The sequence below is a fragment of the Camelina sativa genome, chromosome 20 (assembly GCF_000633955.1).
Source record: "Camelina sativa cultivar DH55 chromosome 20, Cs, whole genome shotgun sequence".
Classification (NCBI taxonomy): domain Eukaryota; kingdom Viridiplantae; phylum Streptophyta; class Magnoliopsida; order Brassicales; family Brassicaceae; genus Camelina; species Camelina sativa.
Genome location: NC_025704.1, coordinates 13301836 through 13317058, shown reverse-complemented (window position 1 = coordinate 13317058; position 15223 = coordinate 13301836). Strand labels below are relative to the sequence as shown.

General features: G+C 30.0%; 1 protein-coding gene across 1 annotated transcript; it reads right to left on the bottom strand.

Moving 5' to 3' along the window:
• Positions 464-1893, bottom strand: LOC104770682 (transcription factor TCP7-like). The gene has a single exon (XM_010495145.2). The coding sequence runs from the start codon at positions 1740-1742 to the stop codon at positions 951-953; it is 792 nt and encodes a 263-aa protein (XP_010493447.1). The 5' UTR covers positions 1743-1893; the 3' UTR covers positions 464-950.

The window sequence follows — 15223 nt, the reverse complement described above, 5'->3', positions numbered from 1 at the left end:
GTCGATGTATATAAATAAACATTTGAAGTCATATTCACATATGGTTTAAACAGTGAATGAATCTTTCTCTGACTAAACGTGACAAACCAAACTTTCAAAAAGCACAAGTTCATAAAGTCATATACGAAACAAAAAAGGCAACAAAAATGAAGAATTCAGAATTTCAGACACAACTGGTTAATTTGTCTTTTCATTTTTTTTTCAGACACAACTGGTTTGTCTTTTTTATTTTATTTTTAATCCTCTGTTTAGCTACCTCTGTTCTCGCATTTAAATCATATAACGCGAAACCCAAAGAAAAAGACCAAAAAACCTCTACAAATCCACAAAACATAACATGGTTTATATAATGGTTCAATTCAAATTCATCATCATCCAGTTCGATTTCAACGAAACAATCACACTCACATAAAAAATGCTTTAGTCTAGCTCTATCAAATAAATGCAGAGAAGAATGAACAAATAACAATAATGAAGTCGAAAATATTTATTAAAAATATATAAACTGTGGTTATAACAGCTTACGCCAAATGCTTCACCACAATTGTAAACACATCATTACACAAATTAGCACCAACACATAATATATCTGGAATTTTAACGACGGCTCTGTTTCGCCGGAAAAACAAACCAGACACAACAACAACAAAAAAAGGACAAAAAGAAACCTCCGCGGTTTCTGAAATTTTTCCTTTTTTCTAAACGAAAAGTAATCTTCCTCCAAAAAAAAAACACATTCTTAAACCCTAATTTAACCCTAATCAAAAAAACAATACTTAAGGCTAAACGATACTCTCAAATCACTTGAGGAAGATTCTGAAACCAAATCAATCTCCAAGAACACACACAACAAATGACGAATAAGATAATAAATATTTATATATATATATACCAAATTAGCCCTCTCGAAACCTACTAAAAGGGGGCTTAACTTGTTAAACAAACCACCATTAACGTGGATCTTCATCTCTTCGACCCGACCCAGGAGATCCACCGGATAAAGAAGCAAGCAAATTAAGATGACCCGGAAGATAATTCCCAACTCTAGCAGCTGAAGCTTCACCCATTGCAGCTTGTTGTTGTTGTTGTTGCTGATGATGATGAACAAACAAAGGTTGCTGATGATGTTGATGTTGTTGTAAAAACATCTCTTGTACTGGAGCTCCTCCTCCTGTAAAGCTCCAAACTTGTCCAAAATCAGGCCTCGCCGGAACAGCCCAAAACCCAGCTGGTGTCGTCGTCGTAAAGCTCTCATCTTTACCACCAGAACTATTATTATTATTGTGATTATGACTATCCTCATCAGCTCTGACACGTTTCCCAAGTATAAACGGAGAAGACGAACCAAGTAAAGTGGTGGGTTTATGATCAAGAAGAGAGGAAGACAAAGAAGTAGAATTGTTGGATCCACGGATTGAGACAGAAGCAGTAGAGAAACTAGCGGGAGTTGTACCAGTTCCTGTCGCAGCTATAATAGAAGGCTCAGCTTGACGAAGTAACCATTCAATAGTTTGACCATCTGATTTGTGACCAAGCTCTCTTGTTAGCTGAAACACACGAGCTGCGCATATAATAGGCATACGGATCCTTCTCCCTCTTCCATCGACTTTGCTGTGTCGATCTTTCGCCGGTGGTTTCTTCACCACGACTGAAGAAGAAGATTTTTGCTGCTGTTGTTGTTCGATTAAAGCTGATCCGTTTGATGATGATGAGATCATAACTCCGTTGTTGTTAATAGACATGGTTTGGTTTCGATCTGGGGTTGTTCTTCTCTCTTAGTATTATTATTATTTTTACTTAACACAGTGAGAGAAGAAGAAGAAGGGAAGAAGCAAATGATTGAGAAGGAGGAGGAGGGAGCTGGTGGAGACAGGGAAGGAGAAGCACATGGGTGTGGTGGGTCCTTTTTTTTACACAGCTCACCATCTCTTTACTTTTTTTTTCTTTTTTCTTTCTTTGAGGGGACATTTTAGAGTTTTTTTGTCCCGACGCGGTGGAGTGCACTCGCGTTATACACTTCCGGTGAAGAAGGAGGTCGCGTAGGGACCACGCTCCGGCAGGAGAATTTAACACTGAAGGGGGGGGGAGGGTAGGGTCCTCGGTCCTCCGGTTTCTGCTACGTGCATTTAATGAGACGTTTATCCATCCCACGTCACCTATTCACAGTACTAATTTTTACCTTTTTTTATTGAGTTTAAAAAAAAAAAACTAAATGTGATTATCTTGTTTTGCTGCTGGTTGATTTTAAATATTGGTACAAATCAATATAAGACCACATTATGTTAAAATATTGTATAAGTAAAACTAAATTACGTACAATATTGAAGATGTTCAAACCATTGTATCGGTTTTTTAGATGAAGTTAACTATATCATCGTTTTCGGGACAACAATTTTTTACTGTGTTTGTGAAATGTGAAACTACTAAAACGGCATACAGTAAAGGGGTTTTAATCTAAATAGACTTTTTGCAAAAGTCACACGAAAAATTAATTAAAAAATAAATGGGGACGATTAATCTGGTTATTAATTTTAGACTTTTTTAGCTAATGTGAACATTTCTTTTGTACTTGCGTGAAAATTAATCTTTTGTAAGAAGACAAAAAAAAAAAACCTGTTTCCATTTAACAATCGAAAAAGATTGAAAAGGGTACAAATCAGTGAGGTAATTGATTGGGTAAGTAGACTTTGACATCAAAACTTATTTAAGTTTATATAAAGCTTTTTGGTTCTTTATTTATTTATTTATTTATTTATGTTTGGCAATAATTTTTGCCACCAGTATGAAACTCTCCACTCTCCAGTATCACGTTTTCTACGTGAAATGTCAGAAATCGAAAGCTCTCAGATTATTCAAAATTCCTCTGTCGTCGACACGAGAATAAAAATTACATATACTTTTAAATTCAATTAGTTGAGTGTAGGTTTGGGATTAATATCCATATCTGCGGTCTGCGGATATCTGTATTCGTATTTGGTATCCGTTCCAAAAGTAAATATCCGGCCAAATAGATATAGATACGATCACTAAAATGATGGATAAAACAGATATGAATAATACAAATTTTTAAAATAGATATCTGTTTTTTTTTTTGAGATATCCAGTATTTTAGTCTAAGACAGTATATTTACGGATATTCGTGAAATTTCCCGATACAGATAAATAAAATTATAGGTAAAACGGATATGAATATCCCAAAAGAAACTGGTTAACAGGCCCAGTGAGGTCCATACATATTGTTTGCGTTAAAGTAATTATAAATTTGCATCAGTTGGAGAAACTTGCTATATTAGAAACATCACCCACCATATCATGTGAAAAAACGTATAGTTTTGTGGTAAACGTGTTAGCATCTTTTGCTATATCTATATTAACATTTTTTAAGTACATTTTATATTATGTCCTTTTAGTTTTGTTTATTTAAAAAGTTATTTACAACATTAACTCCAAAAAATTTTCCAAAACTAACATGACTTCAGATTTTGTTTCCTAAATATTTTACATTTCATTTCAACTAAATAAATAACAGCAATCAATATGGAAATAGAAATTATCATATATTTAACTACACATTCTGTTGTGTTTTGAAGATATTATATATCTGAATCCTACGCAAACGAAGAAAACAACAATTTGATTCCCATTTTGTTTTCCAAAACATATGAGCTTTGATTCTTAACGTAAGAAAAACTTCAACTGACATTTATTTAAATATTATAATTAACATATATAAACTTAATAGAAATTTTGATTATTACGATTATGTAAAATTAAAAAAGTTTAAAATACTATATAATTATATAGTAGATGAGTTATAAAAAGAACATGTTGAAATTAATAAAATGTTATTACATTTGTGTTAACACGGGTTATATCCTCATTTAATTATTTATTAAGACTAATAATATTAAAATACTTGACATAAAATCAAGTTGATTTAACTAAGATTATATAAAATAATTAAATCATTAGGAAAAATGTGACTTAATCACAGCATATATATTACTTATTATGTATTTAGATCCCTTATTCATTGTTATAATAATTAAAAATCAAAATAGAATTTCAAACACTAAATAAAACAAATTAAATATAACAAACAAATGGTCATGAAGTGTATTGCGGGTTAATAAAATAATATAAACATTTATTCACATAATAACCGGAAAATTTAGTTTTTTTTTCTATTTACAAAACATCCAATATTTAATAAATAGATACAACATAAATATAAATTATAATAAAAATTATATGTCTGCGGTGTACCGCGGGTTAAAATCTAGTAATTATATAGTTTTGTATCCTGTATTATATTTATATAGTTCGGTAGATTTGTTGTTCATTATAAGATACTAATAATTTTGACCGACGACATCCTAATACGTATCCCTACTATTATTTTGAAAGACGTTTATAGACTAAACCTTTGTTTTGTAAAAAATTATAAGGGTATACCATTGGAGTTATGAACAAATATTCGATTTTTAAAAAGGGTAACGACGCAATTTCACACCCCCTCTAAACGGATAAACACGCGGATCCTAAATGACCCGTTAGTATTAAAAAATCCTGCATTCTATGTTAATTTATCTTGATCGACATATAATACCATTAAATCAATTCCATAATTATCTCAAATCTATCGTTATTAATATTTCTTAGAGATCTTACTAATAAATAAATTCCGCATTCGTAGTTAATTTAGGATCCGCGATAAATAGTACTTTTAAATATATTCTAAAAATATCTAAAACGACTACTATAGTTACCATATAAATCCATGATTTTACTTTAAATTGTAACAATATATGCTAACCGATATTCTCTCAGAAGATCGTATATACCTTAACTCTTTCAGTATAGAGATCTTTATTCCTCTTGATATTATCGGATCATTAAATCAATGCCCACCTTAATTATCGGTGTGAATATTCGATACACCATCGTAAAAATTATATAAGAACATACTCATTGTACAAAGAAACATAATTTCATACACAACGAAAAATGTTAGCCTCACCTCTCCCCATTTCCCCTCTTAAGTCACTCAGGCCCTACAGAGTCAACTGGCTTATACAAGTCAAGATTTTGCATATGTGGAGGCATTACAACATTAAAATCGAAGAAACCATTGAAATGTTTTTAGCAGATGCTGTGGTAGTAATCATCCGTTTCATTCTTATCGTTCTTATATATAATTATTTTTACCTGATTTTTTAATTATATATTTATATTGTGTAGGGTGATAAGATAGCTGCTACTGTAAAAATGGATCAAATCAGACCGTTTGAAGGGAAACTCAAATAAGGGAGTTGGATTTTTATTTCAACTTTTAATTTGTCTCCTACTTATGGTGCTATCAAGCTATCTGAATTGAAATGGAAGATTGTCTTCACATCGAGAACATTTGTTAACCCTTCTGATAACATATCTGATGATATGTTTCTTTCATTAGCATCTTACGATAATGTTCTGGCCGGGAAGCAAAACGAAAGTTCATTATTTGGTACGTCTATCATATTACATTTAAGATTAATATGTCATACTTTTTACTTATAAACTAACCAAAAAGTTTTATCTCAGATTTCTTTGGTCAAATTGTCGACTGTGGTGAAATTAAAGAAATAACTTCAACAAACAAACCAACTACCAAAATCGACTTTCACCTGAGAAATTCTAAGTAAGTTTTTTTGATATAACATTTGTTTTACAATTTATCTAACATCTGACAAATATTGCAAAACTACATCTACCTATTTTGAAAGACTTCTTTTTTACACAGGGATACACGTGTTTTGTATACTCTATGGGGTACTTGCTCCCAAATAATAAGTAAAGCTTGCCACGAATCTACCAATGGTATTGTTTTCTGCTTAATAAGATTTGCTAAAGTCAATTGTTACAACGGTACGTATTTTCCATTCCTCCAACTTATTTATAGTCTATTAAATAATTATTATATATTTTATTTGTCCAACCATTTTTACAGATGTCTGGAGTGTTCAAAATCAGTGGGACTGGTCACAAGTTAGAATCAATCCAGTAATCCCTGAAGTTGAAGAACTAAGACATCTGTCAGTTTCTTTTGTCATATACTTTTATATATATTCTTGTCTATTGTCAAAATTCAATAACCTTTGCACCTTGAATTTTAGGCTTTCTAATGATGGCTTGCAATTAACTATCATGGATTCATTGCAAAAGAAAGTATTTTGGGGAAAACCTAAAAAGGAAGAAATAGAAGAATTCCCAGTGAAAACTATCCAAGAAGTCCTTCATGCCTTTGAGGTATACTTATTATATTACAATCTTTTATCTTTAACTATTATAAATTTAATAATATTTTATAAAAATAAATCTTTATAGGTGGGGATGTGTCGCACTGTTTGTACAGTATTTGAAGTCGATAGAGACTATGCTTGGGTCTACATTGCGTGTAAAAATGCAATAAAAAGACTATCGTGATGCAAGATATTAAGTTGGAAGATGAAAAGTAAAAACCATCACCAAAGTTTTTTTGTGAGTATTGCAAAGAGTTCACAACAAATGTCTCTCCCAAGTAAATTTCTTATTTAAATTTACACCTAAATTTATATATAAGTTAGTTATATACTATTATATAACACTAACATCAAATCAACTGAATTTTCACATCAAATAATTTTAAGGTTCTGGATTTATCTAAAAATCAAAGACGATACTGGAGAAACGAAATGTATGGTGTTTGACACCTTCGCTGCCGAGATGGTTGGAATTCAAGCTTCAGACCTCTTAAACAATAGATACAATTTGGCAATTATGCATGTTTATAGACGTATTTTTGTTTATAACGTTTTATTCGAATCTTTAGATAGTTTAAAACAATCAATTTGCTTATGTATAAATCAGCTAGAAGATCTTGATTATATTTCTCCCGAAGTTAAAGCTTTAGAAGGCCAGACATTCGAGTTCCTCTTTTCTATCGAGCCGAAGCATATTAGGGGGAACTCCACCACTTACAATGTGGCTGCATTGTGCTCTGACGGGAATAAATTTGATCTCCAAATTGTCCCTTCGGACACATATGTAGATCCTTCTTCAATGTTATCTGGTGGTCAGGTATCTATATCTTATATATATATATATATATATATATATATATATAAACTAAAGGTTGAAGATTAATATTTGTAACTGTAAAATTTTTTGTCGAAGATCCTTTTTGATTTATAACTGTAAAATTTATGTAAATAGGATTCTTTAATGCTTACTGATGGGGGTGAGGATGTCGATGCTTCAACATCCTCCACACCATCATCGAAAAGAGGTTCATCAAACGAAATCGAAGGAGATGACCAATCATCTACATCCAAAAAACATTGTTCTAAGTTGGTTAATTCGGAAGCTATTAATGCTGCTGGTGTTTCTAAGGAACTAGACCATTTGTTGAATTAATTTCCTTTGATTTTATTATCTACTTTGAGTATTTTGAATTTCGATATTGGTTGTGGTTTATGGTTTTTTTTTATATTTCCTTATTGAATAAAATTATAACTAAGATTTCATAGTTATATTACTTTCCGGAAAGTTGATTTATCATCTCTATCTTCTATATCGATTAAGATAAGCATGTATAATTTCCAATTATAATTTCTATATGTTTATGGTTTATTGTTTGAAATTTTTGATGATTTCATTATTGAATAAAATTATAATGAAGATTTATCATTTCCATCTTCTATACAATTTATATATAAAATACTGTTAAATATGACCTTTGTAATAATACAAGTTTTAATCAGTACATGATTTTGTGTATAATTTGTAAAAAACATTCAATGTATACATCTCTTTTTAATTCATAGTTACTAATAAAGGGGAAATTCAAGTTGACAAGTGAATCTCAAATTTTTTTCAAAACATTCATGCAAACCATCCTCACGTTCATGGAAGCCACCTTTAATGACATTTTTTTTTATAAATACATTGAATATAATCCCGATAATTACACTTTTACTGAAATACGATCAAATTAGGTGAATCTCAATACCTCAATACTCATCTTTAACTCTATATATAAATTCCTCTTTGCAATACTTGATATTCACCTTTCGCATACTTATTTAACTTCCTTCCAAAAAGAAAATTTTTTTTATCCTTCTTTATCTGATATCATGAATCTTGGCTTTGATCGACTACGTAACATGTATACATGGGATTCTTATGGTCGTAATGTGTGAAGGTTCTTCGTAAATGGCGAAAGAGAGCTGAAGAAGATGACTGTATTGAAATGATTGTTTGTGATATCTTTGTAAGTAAAAGTCTTCTGTTTTTTAAAAATTTCTGTAATTTTCTCTTTGTTCTAAAATTTTGTTCTTCGTTTTATATATTTATATTAAACAGGGTGATAAAATGTTCGCAACCATTCCAAATCACTTGATCCAATATTTATCGGATCAATTTGAAGAAGATGCTTGGAAAATCATAACAACTTTCCAAGTGGTCAACACCAGAAGGGTTATCAGTTTAATCTATATTAGTCTACGCATACTATTCAAGGAAGAAACAAGAGTTGAATACACTGAAGCAAGGACCACCAATCATTTCATCGACTATGTTTCATGGGATACATTTTTTATGGTTATCATGCCGACAGAAACAAATGCTTAGGTATTAATATATATTAATAATGATTTGTATACTCTGTTGGTATTCTTTGGTTTAATTTTTAACCTACTAAACTTATCACTTGCAGAGATTATGGGTCGAATAGTCCGCGTGCAGCCTATTAGGTATCTCGATGAAGAAACTTCTATTCAATTTAATGGGATGGACAGGGTGATACGTTTTTCTCTTATTACTGAAAAGTAATAATTCTCCAAATACACAACTTTTTAAGAAAATAATGTATACAAATACTGTTTTAAATTTGATATTTACTCAAATATATTATTTTATAGCGACGAAGAGATTCATTGTCTAGCTTACAATGAACATGCTGACTATTTTAGATGAAACTGGGTTCGAAGCTTCACAATTCCTATTATAGGTGTACTACGTTTCTGGAAGCCAAAGTATTCTGCAAATGGTATATTTTTTGAATCCATGCTGTCAATTTACATGATTGCTTAATAACTTCACATAATAATTTATTCAAATTGTAGGTGAGAAAATCGAACTTGAAAGTGTTCCTGCAATGTCTACTATTCTAATTGATCCACCATATACAAAAGTCTATGATTTTAGAAACATGTATCCTCTTACTGTCATGAAATTTGGTTTTTTTTTATAATATATTATTACTAACAATTGTATTTCCTTTTTTTCAGAATATCTTTCAACAGAGATCCTGATGATGACAACTATGACTTTTGAGAAGGACAACTAAAGAAATCACATAATAAGGGATTTAAATCCTCAGTTTCTAAACTTAAGTGATAAATTTGATTTTTTTCCTTCTTTTGTAATTGCCTTATGTTGGTATGTTGGTTTTTTTTGTTTCTTTTATGTTTAATACACTAAGATTTCTTTATAAAAATCGAGAAAGGTTAAAATTATATACAAAATCAAACAAATCCCGACAATTATTCTTTTTACCCAAATACAAACAAATTAGCTGAATCTCAATAACTCAATTTGATATTGTTCTTTTGGTATATTTTATTTACTTTTTTAAATACAATTTACATAAAAAAGCGTACTATTAAATTTTTATAATTAAAAATTAATTCCCAAAAATACTACCGAAGTAATATTTACTATGTCATTTCTATAGGAAACGACTACTTTGCTTATATGGTTGTTAAGATTTACTTATACTTCGAGATTTTGTCCTTAATTGGAAACAACTACTTTGCTTATTTGTATGTTAAGACTTACTTATACAACGAGAATATTTCAGAGAATATTATTTCTACCAAAAAGATTAAGTGTGGTTTATTATTATTATTTATTATCACACAAACCCTAGATGTCTAACTTATGTAAACCCCAACAGAAACAAGGAACAAAAGCATCACTCGCATATTGCTTTACTTACCCAAAGAATGAAAGACATCCAAGATCCACTGCTTCGAGCTTGGTTTGATCTAAACCACAACTCATCTTTAGCAAGAGAACTCACGTTTGAGGATATACCTAAGTTTTTTACTTGGAATTCCGAACAAAAATGTTGGATCAAAAGAATGAGGGCAGTATCGAATACTAGGACATCTTATATTCCAAGTAATTTTCATGGTCATGTTCACTTGCAACTTCTTTTCCGTTTTCTGAAAGGACCAAGGTGTGATGAAGATTTGAGGACGTTTGATGGTGTGGTCTATGACTCTTACAAAGAAGTGTGTTTGGCTAGAGGATTACTAGAAGAATGATATCTTACTATTGTTGCTTATCTATGTTTCAGCTTTAAGTTTTTTAATTTATCTATCATCATTTCTATTTTTATAAAATAAATTGGCTTCCTATTTTCATTTTATGTTTTGACTTTAATTGCCTTCCTATTGTCTTTTTTTTTATGCTTAATATACTATGGTTTCGATTTAAAATGTATAGAGGTAATACAATTAACAAACTGATCGTTTTCATACATCACAATATATTTCTACTAAATAAAAAAAAAACAAAACTTCAATATCTATTATGGAAAAAAGTATAATCTTTATGCAAGAGAATATACCAATGTCGTTAATGGAAGAAAAATAAATTAAGCATAACAACTACCAAAATGGTTATCAAATCCACATTATTAAATGCTTAAAATTACCAAAGAGACTTCTTCAAAATATAGATAAGGTATTTTTGGATTTTTTAAAGAATACCCAATCTAAGTGTTTAAAAGTGACAATAGATTTTCATATATGTATCATAATCAAATATAGTTATAAAACCATTACTTTATATTTTTCACCGTTAGAGAAGGTAGAAATAATGATTATTGCATCAATTATCTAATTAAGTTTGTCAACGTGCCAATCAATTCATTTACAACTATGGTTTCGATATAAAATGTATAGAGGTAATACAATTAACAAACTGAACGTTTTATACATCACAATATATTTCTACTAAATAAAAAAAACTAAACCATAGTTTCTATTATGGAAAAAAAAAGTTTAATCTTTATGCAAGAGAATATACCAATGTCGTTTATGGAAGAAAAAAAAATTAAACATAACAACTACCAAAATAGTTATCAAATCCACACTATTAAATACATAAGATTAACAAAGAAACTTAATTGTTTTACCCCCCAAACTTTATTGTTTAAGTATATATATTTTCCTTCTCTGATAAACAGAGATATATGATTTGATTGTGATTATAATCAGATCTTCACAAAATCAATCTTTTGAAATTTGCTTACCAAAATTAATATATCATATATCATAATTTATGAAAATAATTTAAAAATGTTAAAATAAAATCTATGAGTGGCAACTTTTCATAAAATGAAGTGAAAGGTCTCTTCATATCTTTATAAAGATACTATTAACACCTTTCAGTTTCCCATCACCAAAAATAAAAAAAAATCCTTCTGAAAAAATCTCTTAGAACAAAGAATTAACGAGCAGAGATTCCCATGGCAATGACACGAATTTCTGATTTGCATCCGGGAAGGACATATTGGAGGATTACCACAAAGGTCTTGAGCACTTGGTTTATCCGGGACTTCTTCCTGAAAAGGGTGATGCTTTTGGTTGATGAAAAGGTAAAAAAATGAACTTTTTGGGTGTATGTTTTATATACAATGTATAGCCAATTACTCACACATGAACTGATTCTATAATATCTCTGATACAATTTTTAATTGTACATGCAAGGGTAATACCATTGAAGCAACTATCATCCACACTCCACTTATGAAAGAAATTCCTTAGTATATCTACGACGGAGAATAGTATTCGATATTCAATTTTATGGTCATCAAACCAACACTCAAAGATCGAAACACAACACATCCTTACCAGATCAAAACTTGGAATGATACGGAAATGATGATTCTTGCCGATTTGAGTCCCTCTCATTTCTTTCGTTTCAAAGACTTTGACGACATGAAAAACGGAAGATCTATTGATGGCTCATCTTTTGGTTAGTCTTTAAACTTTCAAATTTGTTAGAATCGTTGTATTTTTGATCAAAATTGATTTTAACGTTTATTCCGTTTTAGATGTCTTTGGATGTATAATTGATGTTAAGCAAAGAAGAATATATGGAACTGCCAGTGCCGAAAATGGGATAGCCGACGACTATGATGAAGTAGTCTTCACTCTCTTGAATGGCAGGTAATAAATTTATTAAATTTTTTGCTTAGTCTCAATTGTTAATATCTTAGGATAAAGTTAAATCCGCTAAATAATAATGTACTGCAACTATAAACATAAGAATGAAACTTTCAAGTGTTGTACTAAGAGGGATTATGCTTCATATTTCATGCATCAATGGAGAGAAAAAGGATGCCATCTTACATACAAAACCGATCGAGTGTTTTGTGTTTTGCGATTCTGGAAACTTGGTGTTAGTGAAGGTATGTCTATTTCCTTACTATTTGTAATAATAAAAATGTACATAGAATTTAATATATCTTTTTGTTTTTAGGTGCACCATGCATTCTCAATTGTAATGGCTCCTCAAGACTATTGATTCAACCAAATATTGAGGGTTTGGAAAATCACAAAGCCAAGTAAGATTTATATTTTTAAAATTAGTTTTTTCATTTAATAAAAATATCTTACAGTGATTTTTCTGCAGTTCTGAATTTGCTGCACGTCATTATTTAACATATGTAATGGCAAATGAAGAGGACGTCTGAGGAAGATGTGCTAATAGGGTATCAAGAATAAACATCTTTTTCTATGTTTTGGTTTATGCATCTATCTTTTTGAACTCTAGACCTTAAATGAACTTTTGTCGTTGTTAAACAATCTCTCGCTTATTATGTGGTGTGGTACTATGCTGTTAATTTTATTAAATTAAGGATATCTTTAAGTTGTAATTGTTATAATATCCTTAATTACTTTTTAAAATTATTATTTAAATATCGGGCTAATTGTTTAAATTAGTATTAATTTTATCCGTTTAAAATAGTTATTGTTTTAAGACATAAAATTCATCTACTTATGTTTATACATAATATTCAATATTCTATAAAAACATGGACCAATTAAGTTCTTTCAGTTTTTGAATTGTCCTTATTGGTAACTATTAGTTTCTTTTTATAAATTTATTTTAATATAACAATTAGTACATACAATTTTTTTATTATGCTTATAAGATAACATATATCATCGTGTATGGTAACTATTATTTTCTTTTAATAAATTTATAAATTTATTGTAATCCCTACTATTATTACATACTATTTTTATGTTATGCTTCTAATATAACATATATCATTGTTTATGGCTAAAGACCTATGTAGATTAAAAATTGTATATAGAACATATATTTGTACTAACCTGCTATAGATTGTAGTAAAACACGTGATCCACAGGAGAAGTTATTATTACTACTTATATGAACTATAACACTTAGTGGAGAATATTATGAAATCTTTGACAATTTGTTTCTATCTATGTCATGTTAAAATTTATATAAATTTTAACAGCAAGATTTTTTTTGTATTTTTTAGTTTTCTTCATATGTTTTGTATTTAATTTATATAATTACGCAATAATACATATAGTAACAAATTACCATTACGTATAAGGTTGTTTATAAATACACAACATAAAAAACAAAAACAAAAATAAATGAATATTTAAATTTAAACCAATGCATGGATGTCTACAAGTTCAATATTAAAAATTTGACACACTTCCAACGAAAGAAGAATTGGTTGTCTAAATCTTTACCATTCCAATAAGAAAAGTCAGAACTTTTACTTTTGACTACTCCCATCAAACATTAAATCTTATATTTATCAGATTTGTATCCAAAGCTTATATACCTTCACCACTCATCTTTCATCTTTCTTCTTCTATGCAAGTAATAGAACAAAGAAAATTATAAACATGGTTGCATACATAGAGGAATTGAATCTGACAAAGAAGAGGTTGAGTATTGCAGTGAATATACTCCGGTTGTGGACACCCCATATAATATTCAGACAACCCATCTTTAAATGTTTGATTTTGGTGGATGAGAAGGTAAATTCTATTTATAATTTTTTGTTCTGCATATTATTTTTTTGTTATATTTATATCATTCTTTTCCATTTTTGATGTAGGATAAAAGAATCGATGCTAAAATCAGAGCTGGAGTTTATTTTGATGAATTCGTAGACATATTGGAACAAGGAAAGTGGTTTCTTCTTTATAGGTTCAAAGTTGTTGAAAGCCAGCAAGCACCAAGGAATTCCAATAATCCCTTCGAAATATTGATTACACGCAAAACACAGATCAGCCCAATACCTCCCAGGTCCTCAGACAATTTTTTTCATTTAACAGATGGAACAAAGTTTCAGAATGCTACACTAGATGAGAGAAACTGTTGTGTTGGTAAATTAATAAACCCTATAATGTTTCCAATTTTAAAATTTGTGTTATTTTTTGTTCAATGTTCACCATATGGTTCTGATTTATCTTTTCCTTCTTTTTTTTTTTGTAGATTTTTATTACTTTCCTTGATTATGAAGGTGGATACTGATATATCATGGTTTTTGTGGTTTTTAACCATGATATAAGGAGTCTTTTAGTGTCTTTTCATTTGTTTCTAGATTGTTTTTGAGTCTTTACAGGTTTTTAGCATGGAAGGAGCAAAGTGGAGCAATTTGGATCAGTTTGGAGCAATAATCCGCAAGAAATCAACTTGGAATCGATCAGAGGAGATGGTGTCGATCGACACTGCCTTAGCATCGATCGACACCCCGTCCAAACCGACGAGAGAGCCAAATTTGGAAATTTTACAAAGTTGCCCGAAGTTTTCCATATTTGCAAGACTAGTCCCTGACGTGTTTTAGGACACATATATATATATAGTTTTTAGGTTTTCCAAACCCTGGAGAAGTTTCATTCTATCAAGTTTTCTTTTTCCTGCAACCCTGAGAGATTTTTGAGAGCTATTGGAGAGAGAGATCGGAACTGCTTTGAGAGAAGAATTCTTAAACTCCTTTCTTACTCTTTTAATCTCTATTGCTTATTATTCAGAATCATGTCTTGTTCTTCATTGATTATGTCTGAGTAGTTTGCTTGTTAGGTTTAGGGTTTTTCACAGGGATTTTATGAATTATTAGATCTGCTATTTAGGA

Excerpts from the sequence above, each read along its gene's own strand:
- LOC104770682 (XM_010495145.2), bottom strand. The coding sequence starts at position 1,742 with ATGTCTATTAACAACAACGGAGTTATGATCTCATCATCATCAAACGGA.